This window comes from Pan paniscus, chromosome 1 (genome assembly GCF_029289425.2).
Source record: "Pan paniscus chromosome 1, NHGRI_mPanPan1-v2.0_pri, whole genome shotgun sequence".
NCBI lineage: Eukaryota > Metazoa > Chordata > Mammalia > Primates > Hominidae > Pan > Pan paniscus.
The window spans coordinates 222,784,280-222,801,729 of record NC_073249.2 but is presented as its reverse complement, the minus strand read 5'-3'; the positions used below and the strand labels follow the sequence as shown (position 1 = coordinate 222,801,729).

The 17,450-nt window shown below is 41.6% G+C and overlaps 1 protein-coding gene across 12 annotated transcripts in view; it reads right to left on the bottom strand.

Annotated features, from left to right (window-relative positions):
- The window catches only part of LOC100973443 (neuroblastoma breakpoint family member 15), a 39,706-nt gene that overhangs the window by 10,155 nt on the left and 12,101 nt on the right, over positions 1-17,450 (bottom strand). For 4 of the 12 annotated variants that reach the window (XM_055098838.2, XM_055098822.2, XM_055098845.2 and 1 more), the window contains exons 2-8: positions 8,563-8,717; positions 8,251-8,460; positions 6,366-6,471; positions 5,316-5,530; positions 4,202-4,274; positions 3,532-3,737; positions 2,198-2,249 (exon numbers count right to left, since the gene is read on the bottom strand). In XM_055098838.2, coding sequence (XP_054954813.2) covers positions 2,198-2,249; positions 3,532-3,737; positions 4,202-4,274; positions 5,316-5,530; positions 6,366-6,471; positions 8,251-8,425 — 827 coding nt within the window. In that variant the 5' untranslated portion in view covers positions 8,426-8,460; positions 8,563-8,717. The other 8 variants (XM_055098818.2, XM_055098821.2, XM_055098815.2 and 5 more) reach the window with 6 other exon arrangements.

Genomic DNA, 17,450 nt, shown 5'->3' with positions numbered 1-17,450 from the left:
GTGCTTCACCCATTAACTCATCATTTAACATTAGGTATATCTCCTAATGATACCCCTCCTCCCTCCCCCCACCCTACAACAGGCCCCAGTGTATGATGTTCCCCTTTCTGTGTCCATGTGTTCTCATTGTTCAATTCCCACCTGTGAGTAAGAACATGCGGTATTTGGTTTTTTGTCCTTGTGATAGTTTGCTGAGAATGATGGTTTCCAGCTTCATCCATGCCCCTACAAAGGACATGAACTCATCATTTTTTATAGCTGCATAGTATTCCATGGTGTATATGTGCCACATTTTCTTAATCCTGTCTATCATTGCTGGATATTTGGCTTGGTTCCAAGTCTTTGCTATTGTGAATAGTGCCGCAATAAACATATGTGTGCATGTGTCTTTACAGCAGCATGATTTATAATCCTTTGGGTATACACCCAGTAAAGGGATGGCTGGGTCAAATGGTATTTCTAGTTCTAGATCCCTGAGGAATTGCCACACTGCCTTCCACAATCATTGAACTAGTTTACAGTCCCACCAACAGTGTAAAAGTGTTCCTATTTCTCCACATCCTCTCCAGCATCTTCAACATTCTTAAAGAAAAGAATTTTCAACCCAGAATTTCATATCCAGCCAAACAAAGCTTCATAAGTGAAGGAGAAATAAATCCTTTACAGAGAAGCAAATGCTGAGAGATTTTGTCACCACCAGGAGTGCCTTACAAGAGCTCCTAAAGGAAGCACTAAACATGGAAAGGAACAACCGGTACCAGCCACTGCAAAAACATGCCAAACTGTAAAGACCATTGACGCTAGGAAGAAACTGCATCAACTAACGGGCAAAATAACCAGCTAACATCATAACGACAGGATCAAATTCACACATAACAATATTAACCTTAAATGTAAATGGGCTAAATGCCCCAGTTAAAAAAACACAGAATGGCAAATTGGATAAAGAGTCAAGACCCATCAGTGTGCTGTACTCAGGAAACCCATCTCACATGCAGAGACACACATAGGCTCAAAATAAAGGGATGGAGGAAGATCTACCAAGCAAATGGAAAACAAAAAAAGGCAGGGGTTGCAATCCTAGTCTCTGATAAAACAGACTTTAAACCAACAAAGATCAAAAGAGACAAAGAAGGCCACTACATAATGGTAAAGGGATCAATTCAACAAGAAGAGTTAACTATCCTAAATATATATGCACCCTATACAGGAGCACCCAGATTCATAAAGCAAGTCCTGAGAGACCTACAAAGAGATTTAGACTCCACACAATCATAATGGGAGACTTTAACACCCCACTGTCAATATTAGACAGATCAATGAGACAGAAGCTTAACAAGGATATCCAGGACTTGAACTCAGCTCTCCACCAAGCAGACCTAAAAGACATCTACAGAACTCTCCACCCCAAATCAACAGAATATATATTCTTCTCAGCACCACATCACACTTACTCCAAAATTGACCACATAGTTGGAGGTAAAGCACTTGTCAGCAAATGTAAAAGAATGGAAATCACAACAAACTGTCAGACCACAGTGCAATCAAATTAGAACTCAGGATTAAGAAACTCACTCAAAACCGCACAACTACATGGAAACTGAACAACCTGCTCCTGAATGACTACTGGGTACAAAACGAAATGAAGGCAGAAATAAAGATGTTCTTTGAAACCAATGAGAACAAAGACACAACATACCAGAATCTCTGGGACACATTTAAAGCAATGTGTAGAGGGAAAATTATAGCACTAAATGCCCACAAGAGAAAGCAGAAAAGATCTAAAATTGACACCCTAACATCACAATTAAAATAACTAGAGAAGCAAAGCAAACAAATTCAAAAGCTAGCAGAAGACAAGAAGTAACTAAGATCAGAGCAGAACTAAAGGAGATAGAGACACAAAAAACCCTTCAAAAAATCAATGAATCCAAGGCTGGTTTTTTGAAAAGATCAACAAGAAAACCCTGTTTGGCTAGTTCACCTGGCTCATCTGATGGCAAGTTCCTATCTTGAGAGGACTATGAAATTAAAACCAATACAAGTGCCACAAATAACATACAACATTGTAAATCAGCACAATTTGTAGCTGGGTGAATGGAAGAAATAGTTCTATTCATCACTTCCTCATTTTCCCTAAATCTACAATCTCCAGATGTCACTACTGAATTAACAGCCAACAATTCCACAACATTACCTGGGAGACACTGGCCCTTTTTCTTCCTCTTCCTCATCATCACTTTCATTTTCTGTAAATAAATTCAGAGAAGCAGGTCACATTAAGCAATTCATACTTCACATATGAACAAATCACTGTCCAGTCATAGCACAAGGACATAACTATTCTCAGTGCAAGAATAAGGATTCTGACAGGAATATTCTAGGGTGTCCTAGATTAACTTTGGTGAGAATTAGATGACCCTGCTTTCCAGACCCACAGGCCAAAATCTCCCTCTACGTGTAGACCATGATGCCATATTCCCTGCCTGAGTCAAAGTTAAACAAAATTTTTTCCCCAAAAAAATCTCCAAAAATTGGTCAAACAATTTTCTAAGAGTGTTGCTGCAATACGGACTTATATCACCAGGTAACATGGACATTAAATGTTTACAGGCATCTATACATGAAACACGACTGATAGATAAATTTGAACAACTCTTGCTTTAAAAAGAATCTGTGATTTGGGAGGCCAAGACAGGTGAATCATTTGAGGTCATGAGTTCAGGACTACCCTGGCCAATATGGGGAAACCCTGTCTCTACTAAAAATACAAAAATTAGCCAGATGTGATGTTGTGCACCTGTGGTCCCAGCAACTCAGGAGGCTGAGGCAGGAGAATCACTTGAATCTAGGAGGCAGAGGTTGCACCAAGCCAAGATGGTGCCACTGCACTCCAGCCTGGGTGACAGAGCAAGACTCCATCACAAAAAAAAAAAAAAAAAACCACGATGCTACAAAGAAACATTGGATCAGCCATTGCATTGACAGGGTAGAAAACCAGGGTCCAGCCTTGCTTTATGGAAATATATCAGCAAAGTAAAGAAGAAAAGTTTCCGTCCTGATTTCAGGGTGACCGTGCAGCTAAGCAAGCTGACTTAAAGGAGATCCAGATGAAAGCTGAGAGCAGTGAAGCCTGGGGAACAATATTTCCAAATACAAAGGCAAGGCTGCCAGCTTCCTTAAACAGGCATAGAAACTCCATGGACATTGCTCAGGGACAGATGACTTAATCACAGATGACAAGAGATACTGAATCGAAGCTAGGAGGCCTGACAGATACTGCCTGTGCACCTCCTGCACTCAGGTGACTATGAGATTGTCACACTTGCCTGGGGTTGAGTAACTTGATACTGGGGACTGGCAGACAAAGGCATGACATTAGCTGAGAAGGACAAAAAAACTCCCTGATATCTGTTTAGAAACCCATCATAGTTTTTTATTCAAATGAATTTGTGTTTATAGAGCCTGTCTTCAGAGTTTATCTTCCTCAGCCTAGAGAGAGGTATGAGACACAAGGAAAACAGAGGCTACCTGGAATAATGTGTACAGCATCCTCCCATTCAACATGAGAGGATGAGCCAATGAGAGTTGAGTCAACTTTGTCTTCCTCAAATGTGATTTTGGTTTTCCTATGTGGCTGGTTAGAGTCATAAGGGCCATGGCTATTTGAACAAGTGATGGCACATTCCTCCAGTGAGTCCTCAGGGACTTCCTTTTCTTCAGCCTTCTGCATCTCCCTGATGAGCCAGGTGGGACAGAGATGACAGAAGATTAAACACAGAGGGATTGGACCCCAGGGAGTCCTAGCTGGTTTTGACAGGCGGCATTAAGAGAGTGGTCCCAGAAAGCAAAATGGAGGTTCCCATTAAGAGGGAACATGCAATCCTGTTCTCTCTGCAACAGAGCATGGCTGCCATGGGAACCAGAGAGGAAGAGAGCAGCTGGTGTTCATTGCACTGGACAGATAGGAGCTGAGGAGGATGAAGACTCAGCTATCCCTGTACGGTGCAGATATGACACTCGGCACACATAGAGAAACATGACAGCTGCTGCACCCTGTGTCTAAGCTGGGTTATATTTCACATACTGTGGCCAAGCGAATGCGGGTTTTTGGCCCATCAGAGATGCCAGAGAGGGTGTGCCTCCTAGATATTCCTCATATGTTACCATCCATTAATTGTTCCTGAGTATTCAGTGTTACCTGGGGGCAGACGATTTCTGCACTTTCTCAGCCACCTCAACTTGAACATCTTCATCGTCATCGTTGTCATTTTCTGTAAATACAGAGGTGTTCATTCAGATATTTCCCACTTCACAGTCTGCAAGCACAGTCAGCCCAATGTGCAACAGAGACATGAACATCTAGGCATGGGTCACTGTTCAACTGAAAACTCTCATGTTTTATCTTTAACAGAATGCCCTGGCATAGTTTCCTGATCCATCAGGCAATGCATTTCTTATCTGGAGGGCCACCGTCAAGATGTGGCCAAATATTGAAAAGACCTTTTGCTTCCCATATCACTGGAGGCTTGTGCAGCCTCTCTCTGGACGTTGGCAGCTGTCTCCCCAATCCTGCCAGATCTGATTCCCAGGCACAGGCTTGGTGTCCTGTCACAGTTCGCATTTCAAACCTCATTCTTTCTCTTAGAAGAGGACAAACTTGTCCCACAGTCCTCTATGCATCAGAAGATTTCAAGCCTCCAAGTGGCTTCTGCTGTGTTATTCAGGGACATTCTATCCATGGGGAGTGCTCCAGTCTGAAGCACTTCCTACCACAAAACGCCCCCACATAAAGTGCCTTCTCCAACATCACACGGCGAGGGGCTTCATCTCATTTTGGAAAGCAGTTGTAAGTGTTCCCACATTTGAATGCTTCAGACCCTTGCAAGGGACAATTTGTCTGCCATGGAGAGAGAGAAACTCAGGAAGGACAAGTCATTCACTCTCTGACAGTTACTAAGAACATTGCCGAAAAGACAGCCTGGGAACCTTCATTCTTAGTCCAGAGCTCTTTTCACTCTAACAAGCCTGCTCCCATCGCAGCCTCCTTCCTGTCCTTTAAAACTAGACAGATGCTGCCTCTTACTACAAAGACCACCTTCCATCAAGGGAGGAGGGACACTTGCAATACTGTGACCTCCAACCCCATGGGTTTCCCATCTCCGTTCTTACCCAAGAAGTCCTGGTCATGTCATGGCCACATAAGCTTAGTGGAAAAAAACCCCGCTGATACAACTGTCATTGTGAAAGTATGGAGGTCTGGAGTCTCTCATAAGCCTGGGGGTTTGGGTCATCAGGGCCTATGGCCACCTTACCTGGGCTGAGCTTTTGGACGAAGTGCTGTGCCAGTCTACACCCCTCAGCCAGCTGTTCTTGGAGGTCCTGCCCCTGGGACTTGTCCGGCTCATCCGGAGTGAGGAGGGCCTGGAGATGCTGATTCAATGAGCGGGAGGCATCTCTCCCTTCCCGTAACTTTTCCCTTAACTGGGTCAGCTCTCGTTCCTGAGAGTGAACCAGGACTTTATATTGCCTAAGGTGAGACGGTAGAGAAAATTTAAGAGTAGAAAGGGTTGAGTGATCCGTTCAAATATTGCAACAGAGACTTCTGAGACAATGTCCTCAAGGAGACCTTCAAGCAGAAGGTCAGCACATGTTGAAAGGAATGTCTGTGGCCAAGAGAAAGAATAGAAAATGGTTTACAGGCTTCCTCTGTATCAGAGAGGGCTCCTGCAAGATCCTCGATGATGTTCCATTCATCTTTCCCTTCTGTAAACAAAAGTAGGTGTCTTCCTAATTCCGTTTCAAAAAGACATCCTTTCAGTTCCTCACTCTGGCCATGGACATTTCCATGTGAAAATACACATAGTGCATCTTGCGGCCACTAGATACAAAGCCATGTACAGAAATGAGGCCAGATGCAGATGGGGCGAATTGAAAAGACGAAAGAAGAAAAGAATGACAGGGTCGAGAAGGTAACATTGATTGAGTGAAAGAATGAGAAGCCGCAGTCAGTCAGGAGGTGATTCTCACTAAAGGTAAGTGGGGTGGTGATGGCACACCATTTTGAGTATACTGAATGCTGCTGTGTGGTTCACACTCCTTTGGTTAATTTTGTGTTATGTAAATTTCACATCAACAATTACTTGTTTGAAAAAGAGAAAACAAGGCTCTGAGAAACAACTGCAACCCATACATTTTTATTATACTTCTTCTCTGCTTGATAAATACTTGTGTGTTGCGAGCCTGCCATGGCAATTCCTGCCCTTCCCCTGGCCCAGCTTCGTTCTTACTTCTCCCTGCCGAGCTGTTGTACTTCAGAGATTTACACACCTGCCCCCCTGCCTGCCCCCATGGGGTCCCCTCACCTGAGCTCCTCAGCTTGCTTGAGCTGCTCCACAAGCTTCTCCTCCTTGAACTGTCGTCGCTCATTCCTCAGCATAGATTTTATGAGGTCTTCGCACTCTTCATATTCTGAGAAAAGACAGACACGCCTGCCTCAGTGGAAGGCTGGACATGCTGCTGTGGTCATCGCCTACAGGGCAGGAGCCAGGTCCATCCCAAGGACAAAACTCTCCCCAGTACCAGGTTCTAGACAGGGATTTCCACATCTTTACTCTTCAGTCTCCTGACTTTCTGGCATCTGATCCTCCAAAATTTAGAGATGAAGAAAGAGAACCTCAAGGGCACATCAAGGAAGTTGACAAGATGATTCAACCACAACGAAGTGGAGTCGGAATTCACAGTCCCTGAGGTCTGACTCTGAATGCGGGGCCACTTTCCCAAGCCTTGCAGCCTCTCCTCTAAAACACTGCACTGGGGCATGAAGTAGTGATTTCTTGTACAGTCGGGAAGGCCCCTAGGACTATGGGACTGATGGTTTCCCTTTTACTGGGAATTTCAAGGACAAGTATGCGAAAGATTTTTAAAATCTTTGATTTTTAAATCATATCTTCAGTTATGATTTTAAGAATCATATCTGAAGCATAAAGAGTGACACATAACACCATAAGGCCATGAAGGAAATATGCCCAAATGCTAATAAAGTTTGTGTTAATTTAGAAACAGCAGAATGAAGAACTAATAGATAGTGTTTACTCTGTGCCAATAAATGTTCTAGGAGATTGACAAGAAATAGCTCATGTAATTCACTGCAGCAATTTACAGAGGTAGGTATTATTGTAGTACCCTCTGAACAGGTGAGGAAACTGAAGGACAGACAAGACAAGCAACTTGGATGGAGCCCAGGAGACAGGCCCACGGTCCCTGCTCTGTACACTGCACTGCTATCTCCACACATTCTCGGGTGCGATCTTTCTTCCTCTTTAGCAACAAGACTCTGTGCCCCAGGAAGCAGGACTTCACTCTCACCAAGCTACTCTCTGCTTTTTATTCTTATTTTTATTTATCATTATTATTATTTTTTTTTTAACAGTCTTGCCCTGTCGCCCAGGCTGGAGTGCAATGGCAAAATCTTGGCTCACTGCAACCTCAGCCTCCTGGGTTCAAAGGATTCTCCTGCCTCAGCCTCCTGAGCAGGGGTGATTACAGTCACCTGCCACCATGCCCATCTACTTTTTGTATTTTTAGTGGAGATGGGGTTTCTCCATGTTGCCCAGGCTGGTCTCAAACTCCTGACCTCATGATCTGCCCGCCTCAGCCTCCCAAAGTGCTGGGATTACAGGAGTGAGCCACCATGCACGGCCCCTACTCCCTGCTCTTGATGCTGTCACTTATAGACAGCACAGGTTCTATTAGGAGTAGACTCCTCTTGAAGCCCCTCAGAGCAGGTACTGGCTACTATCACCAAGTTTCCCTCAGAGTCACTAGAACGGAGCTTTGCCTGTTGGGCCTCAACAGAAACTTGAACTGAATAAAAGTTCACTAGTCTCAGACATTTAGAACAACAGACTAGATGTTATTTGTCTGCAGGATCTTATATGGTACAGAGAGGATTCTTGAAAACACGATTGAGCCTCTTGGAGAAAACAGGTCATTCTGTGCCTGTGTCAGAAATCAATAAATGGCAGTTTAACTCTAGTCCCACCCCCACCTGATTGCAAACATGGAAAGTTGCTAAATACTTTGGTACCTCTGTCTTCCAACTTTAACAAAATGTTAAAATACCCATTTCTGTTTTCCTAGAAGTACAGGAAGAATGAAATTATTTTTGATGGAGAGAGCATTTAGTGTCTCAGAGAGAAGACAGGACATCATTCATCACTTTCGTGATGGTGAGCCTATAGATCTTACTGTATTTCTTCTGTCCGTTGGCCAGGAAGCCGGCCAGTTGAGTTACAAAACATTTCTCTTTGAGGCTTCTGAACTGCTGTTTCTTCTCTGCCAGCTGGGGGCGCAATTTCTGGTTGATTTCTAGAATGTTCATCTCTGCCTTCTCGCTGGACAAAGGGCCGGCTGATACCACCATGCTGACGTTTGTGGCAGAAGAGGTGGAGTCAGGGACTGGGGAGAAGAAACCCAAACATATGATGGGTTAAAAACTGGTGAAATCAAATAGGTTTAATCAGGACTGAGGGATGTCAGTAACTGAAATTCTTAACTTACTGTTGTGAAAAATGTGATCACTCCCCACAGCACTTTAGGATCCTTCACCGCAAAAACAAGGTTCGAGGTGCCTGAACTCAGAGCTGAAAGCACTGCCAGTAGCTCAGACTCTGATAAGAGTGAGGTAGAATGTGGCCAGCGTGCCAGGTAACCGTCTGCAATTGCAATAACAGAATTAGAAGGTGGGGGTGTCATGGAATCTTAGGAGCCCTGCATTCCAATTGCCCAGGCTTTGCTGAAACACAGTCACCCTAGTCTCACCTGAGGGTCACCACCAATGGGGATCATTCCTTCAGCATTCACTCTCAGTATTCGTGTACCCTTGTGACAATGCCACAGACCCGTGTCTTTCCCAATACATCTAAGCATATTCCTCACTGTTTATCTCTTGTCTGTACAACATCATCAAGGCAGAAACAGTTTCCCAACAGGTTATACTTTCTTAATGGTAGTCATGAAGTCACCCCACCTGCTCTCAGTTAAAACAGAGCTTAAGGCTTTTCCACAGGTGTAAGATATCAAACTTTTAGCCTGCCCTGATATCCTCCGGGTCTTCTGCAGTTTTTTCTGTATCCACTAGAAAGTGAATGAATAATTCATTTTTTTTAAATGTTTTCTTTCCTGTCTCAGTATTCTTGCTGCTGCATCCCATTGTTAGACTGATTTCTTCTTTCTTACTGGGGCACCTTCTTGGGTTTTCATTACATTCTAGACCAGTTTGACATCCCTACGTCCAAAGCTCTTCCTCTATGTGGGTTGATTTGTTTTTTAATGTCACTGAGCACTACATTTTATACTTGTCACTTATAGATGTCATTCTAGTGCCACAAGACCTCTTTTCAAGGTATCAAGTGATCAAAGTCATTTATATAGAGGTCTCCTGAAAACATGTGTGACCATCTATCTTGGGAAGTTTTGTAAACCTGATGCTATTTTGTTGTTTCCATTTTGTTTTCCCATATACTGAAAAGAACAGGGCCACGAGCAGTTCTTATGTAATATGGTTTGATATATATTTTGTTGAGATGACCTAACACCATTGATTTTGGGTTGCATTCCACTAACAGAACATGGCAAGATCAAGGTTATGGTCAGGGTTGGTTGGCGATCCTCAGTGTTGCTGTGCAGTAGAAGGTGAGTTTGAGGTGAGAGGAACAAGTAGGAAAGAGTGATCCCCTGAACCACCTCTTCGCTTTCTCAGCTTTCATCCCCACCTAGGTTTTGTGAGCCTGGAACTTGAGAGACTGTTCTGTAGCCCAGGTCTCCTAAGATTGGCTGCTGGACTTGCCTGAGTTGAGGGTGCAGTGGGTTGACCCTGGGCTGCCCAGCATTCATGTGGAAGTGAAGGAAGGAGGACTGGTTAATCCCATTTGAAAGCATCCCTCTCTGCAGCCCGCACCATCTTCCAGTGACACTGTAAGGATACTGCTTTGAGATGTATCAAAGGCTTTAAGTCAATGTATTTTCTAGGGTCTGGGAGACCTGACATTCTGTGTCAGAATGAAAATCTGTCAAGTTTCTAAATGAAAAAACTGCAGGTTCACAAAGTGTCATGGGTTACTTGAGGTCACAAAGGGATGAGTTTTCAGCACTGCCAATAAAAGCAATCACAATAATTATTCAGTAATTATTCATAGGATCCATACAATCCAGTAAATATTCACATATTTAGTAATTATTCATTGACCAATTCGTACAAGGCATTTTGCTCAAAACTGTGTTTATATTTGGACATTGTATCTTCATCATAATCCTTAAGGTAATGCTATTATCTATAAGTAACAGATAAGAAACCTGAAGATGAGGGACAGCTAATCATGTATTTGGCCATATTTCCATTTTTTGGTTTTTGTGATGCTGGAAGAATGACCAGAATGGGTCACGGGAAGAGTATTCGTTCCTGTATTATTTTCCAGGACAGAGGTGTGCCCTTCTAGAGTACTGGGACCAAAATTCAGAAGTGTCTGAAACCTTGCTTTAACAGTATGGGAAATAACCTCTATCACCTGGAATTTCCCTGGAACTTTGGAATATACAAGAGAAGTATGAGACGTGGGTCTTCCCTTGGCTGTGTTTAATTCACTCTTCTATGGAATACCAATGATTCTCACTAAGACTTTTGCCTTTTTATAACCACAATGTATGTCTTATGGAGAAGATTTTACACTTTGCTCTATTTAGAAAGAATAAATATGAGCAATAGTTTTAGGTTTTATGCCCTGGACTTCATATTTTTCTGATTTCTGTTTTGAGATTAAATTCTCATGTAAATAGAAAAATACTTATTATTTCTCATCAGGCCAAGTTTGTTATCAGCTTGAGTTTTTGAAGATGAAGCACAAACTTTTGATTTTATCTTTGTCCCCATCAGCGCCACTCATTGTCTCTCAGTATGACCTGGACTTGCCCCTGCATTTACCCTCATCCTGCTGAGCCATCTCCATGCACTGTCCAATTCCATCAGTGATTCGGGGTCCTCCCAAGGCTCCCTGAAATGTGCACAGGGATCAGGACGTCAGACACATTCCAGACACAAAGGCAACCCATACTGTAGAGTGAGCAGCTGTGTTCCTACTTCCCTAATGTTCCAGTGATGTCCTCAAACTGAAAGGAACACTTTCCCTTTTTAAGGGTCTGTTCTTCATGTCTCAATGCCTCTGATCTAGTGAACACAACTGTCCTGAAAGTGAAAGAACCTGCTAAATTTCGGGTTTCTGGTTAGGTGGCTAGAATAGGTTTATAAGACTTCCTTACTTACCTATGACTGCTGAAGTTTGAATTCTTAGCAGTATGATTCCTTTTCTTGTAAGCTGAGCAGCTTAGGAAAGATTGGCCATGTTGCTGTGCAAAAAGAGGTAAATTTAATTTCTACTCAAAGCATGCTTGAATTTGAAACCAGGGCTTCCACTCTTCCAAAGTTGGACTGTCACTACCTCAGGTATGTGTCCCAAAGGGCTCATGTCTCTGTTGTACTCAAAGTTCAAATGGAGCCCAGCAAGCCAGATCTCCTTTACTTCTAGGTTCCCTCAACAGTTTCTCCTCTGCTTTAGAGACTGCCTTGAAAATATTCTTGTCCTGCTGTTGTGTTTTGGCTTTGGAATGATGTGATGCAGCTCAATGGGTCCTACCCCCAAGTTGATCAGAGTAAGAAACAGCTGGGAAAGTCAGTGCAAATACAAGTTCATCGTCCTCCTTGCAGGGATTCTGATTCAGAGGGCCCAGGTGAGGCCTGGAATGTGTTTGTTAACATGACTCAGATGTGCAGTCAGTTTGGGGACCCGCTGATACCACGACCTTACAGTTTATGGGATGATTCGTTCTGTTTTGCTGATGAAGAAACTGAGACATAGAGAGTCTGTAACTTGCCCAAGTTCCCCTTGCTGTAAGTCCTGGAGCCGGATCTCAGGTGGAGCAGCCTCTTCCCCATCTCCTTCCCACATTTTCCAATTCAGCTGGGTCAATTCTTTCCAAGTACGTGTTTCTCTCCCCTATAAGTCATTTCTGAAAAGAGGAGAACTGGAATTTAACTTCTTTCATCTAATACATTTCCTCACAACATGCTGCCAGCATCATATTCTGGCCTCTTACTATTAAAGTGAGATGCCTTTTTTTTTTTTTTTTTTTTTTTTTTTTTTTTTTTTGAGACAGGGTCTTGTTCTGTCACCCAGGCTGGAGTGCAGTGGTGATTATAGATCACTGCAACCTTGAACTCCTAGGCTCAAGCGATCCTCCTGCCTCAGCTTTCCAAGTAGTTGGAACTCTAGGCACACATCACCATTTCTGGCTAATTTTTTATTTCTCATGGAGACAAGGTCTTGCTATGTTGCTCAGGCTGGTTTTGAACTTCTGGCCTCAAGCGATCCTCCCACCTAGGCCTCCAAAAGTGCTGGGATTACAGGAGTAAACCACTGAGCCTGGCCCTGAAATGCTTTTTTTTTTTTTTTTTTTTAATGAAAATACAAGGCATGGAGATGTGGAAAGACACCTTGCTTTATTACTGTTATTATTATTTCTATAGTATAATTCATATATCACAAAAATCACCATTTTAAGCATATATTTCAGTGTCTTTTACCATATTCCAAAAGTTCTGCAACCATCACCACTACCTAATTCCAGAATATTTTCATAATGCCAAAAAGCATGCCTGTACCTATGGGCAGTCACTCTCCAATTCCCCCCTTCTTGCAGTCTCTGACAACCACTAATCTACTTTCTCTATATAAAAATGTAATTGTTCTGGGCACTTCCTCTATATGGGATAACAAAGTGTGGCATTTTGCATCTGCTTCTCAGCATTTTGTTCTCAAGTTTCATCCTTTTTAGCCTGCATCAATACTTCAACTTTTTTATGGCCAAATGATATTCCACCATATGAGTATACCACATTTTATTTATTCATCAACTGATGGTGGTTTAAGATGTTTCCACTTTTTAACTATTATGAATAATGCTGCTATGAACAGCTTTGTACATGTTTTTGAGTGAACATCTGTTTTTCATTTTCTTGGTTATAAACCTAGGAGTGCAATTGCTGCATCATGTCACTTTATGTTTAACTTTCTTTTATGTTTAACTTTTTGAGGAACTTACACGCTGTTTACCAACTTCAGTGGCTATGCCATTTTACATTCCCACTAGTAATATATGAGAATTCCATATTCTCCATAACTTTCCAAACATGTGTTGTCTTTATTTTTTCTTAAGTCATACTAGTGGGTGTGAAGTGGTATCTCATTTTGATTTAAATTTACATTTTCCTAATGATGAAAAACATCGAACATCTTTGCATGTGCTTCTTGGCCATTTGTGTGTTTGCTTTAGAGAAACCTCTACTCACAGATTTTTTCCCATTGTTAAATTTGGTTGTTTGTCGTTTATTGCTCAGTTATATGAATTCCTTATATACTCTAGGTACTAGACCCATGTCAAATATATAATTTGGAAATAGTTCTCCCATTATGTGGATTATCTCTTCACTTCCTTGACATTATCCTTTGAAGCATATAAGTTTTTTATTTTAGTGAAGTCCATTTATCTATTTTTGGGTTGTTTGTGCCTACTTAAAAAATGTCTAATCCAAAGTCACAAAGATTTGTACCTATGTTTTCTTCAAGACATAGTTTTTTGAATGAGAACTTTCCTGGGTTTTACTGGAGGGCGGACATTGTTTATTTATGCCTCTTGTCCATTACCGATGTTTCTCCTGATTGTTATTCATATGCTCACCACCCCTCCATGGAGCATGCCATGGCCTGTGACAGAGCTCTGGGGACTGATATCCTTCCACTGACTTTGGCGCCGGTGAGAGCCCTGGTCATATGGTTCAGCTTGGCCTTAACCCGACCCAGTTGCACATATTTCTCAGGGCCTTTAGAGTTGAAGTCGAGAGCCTCTCTGAGAACGCTTGCCAGCCCATGCTGTTCTAAGGCTGGAGCAAACTTCCTCAGTCTATTCCAGAGAGAGGGGACTGCAGGGGTGGGACTCATTCAAGACATCTCTGGTGTTAGAAAGTAGACCTGTTTCAGGGTTTGGGGACGATTGTTCAAAATGAACTAGGTTCTCTCTATTTTTACTGTATGTGTGACTTCTTTCTAGAAACAAAGGAAGAATATTTATGTTAGAACATTTTGTCTATTCTTTGTCAATTGTTGTTTGTCTACAATTTTAATGGATAAAGGAGAGCTCAGTGTAAATATATTCTTAACAATTATGGTTCATGTCCACTGCCATGCAATCATATTTAAATCTATGAACTGGCCAGACGCGGTGGCTCACGCCTGTAATCCCAGCACTTCGGGAGGCCGAGGCGGGTGGATCATGAGGTCAGGAGATCGAGACCATCCTGGCTAACACGGTGAAACCCCATCTCTACTAAAAATACAAAAAATTAGCTGGGTGTGGTGGCAGGCGCCTGTAGTCCCAGCTACTCAGGAGGCTGAGGCAGGAGAATGGCGTGAACCCAGGAGGCAGAGCTTGCAGTGAGCCGAGATTGAGCCACTGCACTCCAGCCTGGGTGACAGAGCGAGACTCCATCTCAAAAAAAAAAAAATCTATGAACTATGCTGTTACTTAGGTATTATCCTGCTCCTGATGAGAAAACAAACTCAGAAAGATTGCAAAATTTCCCTAAGTCACAAAACTAGTGAGGAGAGGAATAAGAATTAGATACCAGTTCCTTTTGGCCTTCAAAGCTAACCGTGTACCATTAGATCAAACTGATTTACATACTTTTGCTGGAATTAGTCTCAGAGTTTGTGGTTCTCACTTGATTTTCCCAAGGAAACTGTGTGCCACTTTAATATCATTTCAAACTTTGAAATTTAAAACTTTTTTATTATACTTTTTTGTCTTTGTAGAATTGATCAAGCAGAAGAAAAAATTAGAAGCCGTCATCTGAGGATAATGTGTGGTCATGACCCCTTCGGCCAGGACAGTTTTTGTGTCCTCTTTTTTTCTTTTCCTCCAGTGTCTGTTTCTCTCTGACACTAAGCTTTCCTGAAAACTGTTTAGTGTTTCTAATTCAGCCAAATTTTCACGTTGTATTTTTCTTTCTCATCTGCTGCAGTTTTCATCTTTAAACTAGCCAGATCGGTAGATGGAAGAAACAATGAGGTACCTCCAAAATTGAGTTAGATCAATGTAACCAACAGAAAATGATGAGATTAGATAAACACAAGTGACCTGAGCCAGTGGAATATAACTTAACAATTAAAAAACTCAATGATATCTATAAGGCAGACATTATGACAGGGAATGTCGTTATGATATTACAATTGTTCATCTCTCTATGATCTCTCACATCAGAAGGTCAACTTTCTCCAGTTTTTTTTTTTTTCATAATTGCTTCAGCCTAAGGCACTAAATTCTAGGACAACTCTATATTTTTCTTGAATTATAGATTACTTGTCTTCCTTTAAATATTTTTTAGAAATTTACTTATCCAATAGTCAAAGAGGATTCTTCTTTACATTTTTATTAATTCTGTTGACATAATTTTATTGTGTCTAGTCAGGTCCTATACGTATTCTGGGATGGATGAGATTCTCAGTTTTATAGATAAGTAATAGATAGGGAAAATAACAACAACTAGACAGAGAATAACCTGGAGTCTCTGGAAGGTTTCAGAGACATGAGAAGAAAACAATTAAGACCAAAAGTAAAAGAATAGCATAATTTCAAAAAATCTTTACTTAAAAATAAAAATTATTTAAAATCTGTTTTGTACTCTCAAAAAAAAGGTTAAAGAAAACATGGACTCTATAAAACAATAGATGAAACACAAGATAATAAGGTACTAGACTGAATTGTAAAAGGAGCTGGCAGAGTTAAGAAACAGTGCCACAGCAGAATTTAAGAATAAAGAGCAGAATTAGCAATACATAATACCAAATCAATTTTGTAAAGAATCAATATCAGAAATTCTCCCAAATGCCAAAAGAAAGGACAAAGAGATGAAAATTATCCAAGAAGAAATAACAGATATGGAGGAAAGACAATAAAAATCCAATACATAGATATCAATGCTCCTGAAGAAAAGTCAGGACAAGTGAACCATAAGCTCTAAAGATACAATAGAAGGAAATTTTCTTGAGCTGATAAAAGACCTGACATTGCAAATTGGAAGGGACTCATCATGCACCAGAAAAAATCTAGATAAATTTTGATTTGCAAGTATAAAGACATAATTCTATAATTTAGAAATGTAATGGAACAACCCCTGCGATGGTTTTTGTACCACTGTTTAACAACTATGTTTTCACATTCTTGTCTGCTTGTGAACAGAGAGTAGGATCATACCTCTCTCAATAGGAGGTGAGGCTTCCTTGAAGATAATAGATATTTCAAATGTCAACTGCTGAAAAGAGAAAGATTCTAAGATGAGAAAAGAGAATTTGGAAGGTGGGCCTTAAACAGGAACAAGAGGGAATTCCTTTCTCTGAGCCTCATTCTCTTGAGCCTGCAATCCAAAGAGTCATAATATGCTCACTAGTACTTCCAAAAAAAGAAGGGATAATGGCATCTGCCATATGGAGGCAAGCTAGGAACTAAGTTGGGGAGTTAATGAGTTAATACAAGTCAAGATCTTAAAACAGTACCTGGCACATAATAAGCACTCCACAAATATTAGCTATCATCACCTTCATAATTATTATTATATGTGATATGATTACCGTAATTTAGCATAGCCTTATTATTATTATTATTATAATTATTGAGACAGTCTTGCTCTGTCACCCATGCTGGAGTCCAGTGACACAATCTCAGCTCACTGCAATCTCCACCTCCCGAGTTCAAGCAATTCTCCTGCCTCAGCCTCCAGAGTAGCTGATACTACAGGCGCATGCCACCACGCCTGGCTAATTTTTGTATTTTTAGCAGAGACGGGGTTTCACTATGTTGGCCAGGCTGGTCTCAGACTCCTGACCTCGTGATCCACCCACCTCGGCTTCCCAAAGTGTTGGGGTTACAGGCAGGAGCCACCACGCCCAGCCTAGTCTTATTGGAGGAAAGACAATAAAAATGCACTTTAGACTCAGCTTTGATAGAGATTTAAGAAAAGGGTTTATATGGTCTGGAGGGTAAAGGAGAGAGATTCCTCCTCTCCCTCAGAGGCCACTGTTGGTCATAGGGATGAATAATAGCTCAAAAGGAAAAGGAAGCTGGAGTGAGCATAAGGAACCAAAAACTCTCAGTTTCAGCCAACCCTCTCAGGGTGGCGCTTGTCCTTCCAGTGCCAACTGTGGATGAAAAGAGTGTTTATCAAGTTACTTACAAAGGAAAAAAAATCAGGCTGGCATCATACTTCTGCATAACACATTAAATTTCAGAAAAGATTATCCACAGAATATTGCAGATGAAAAACTTCAGCTGAAAACTCCACAACA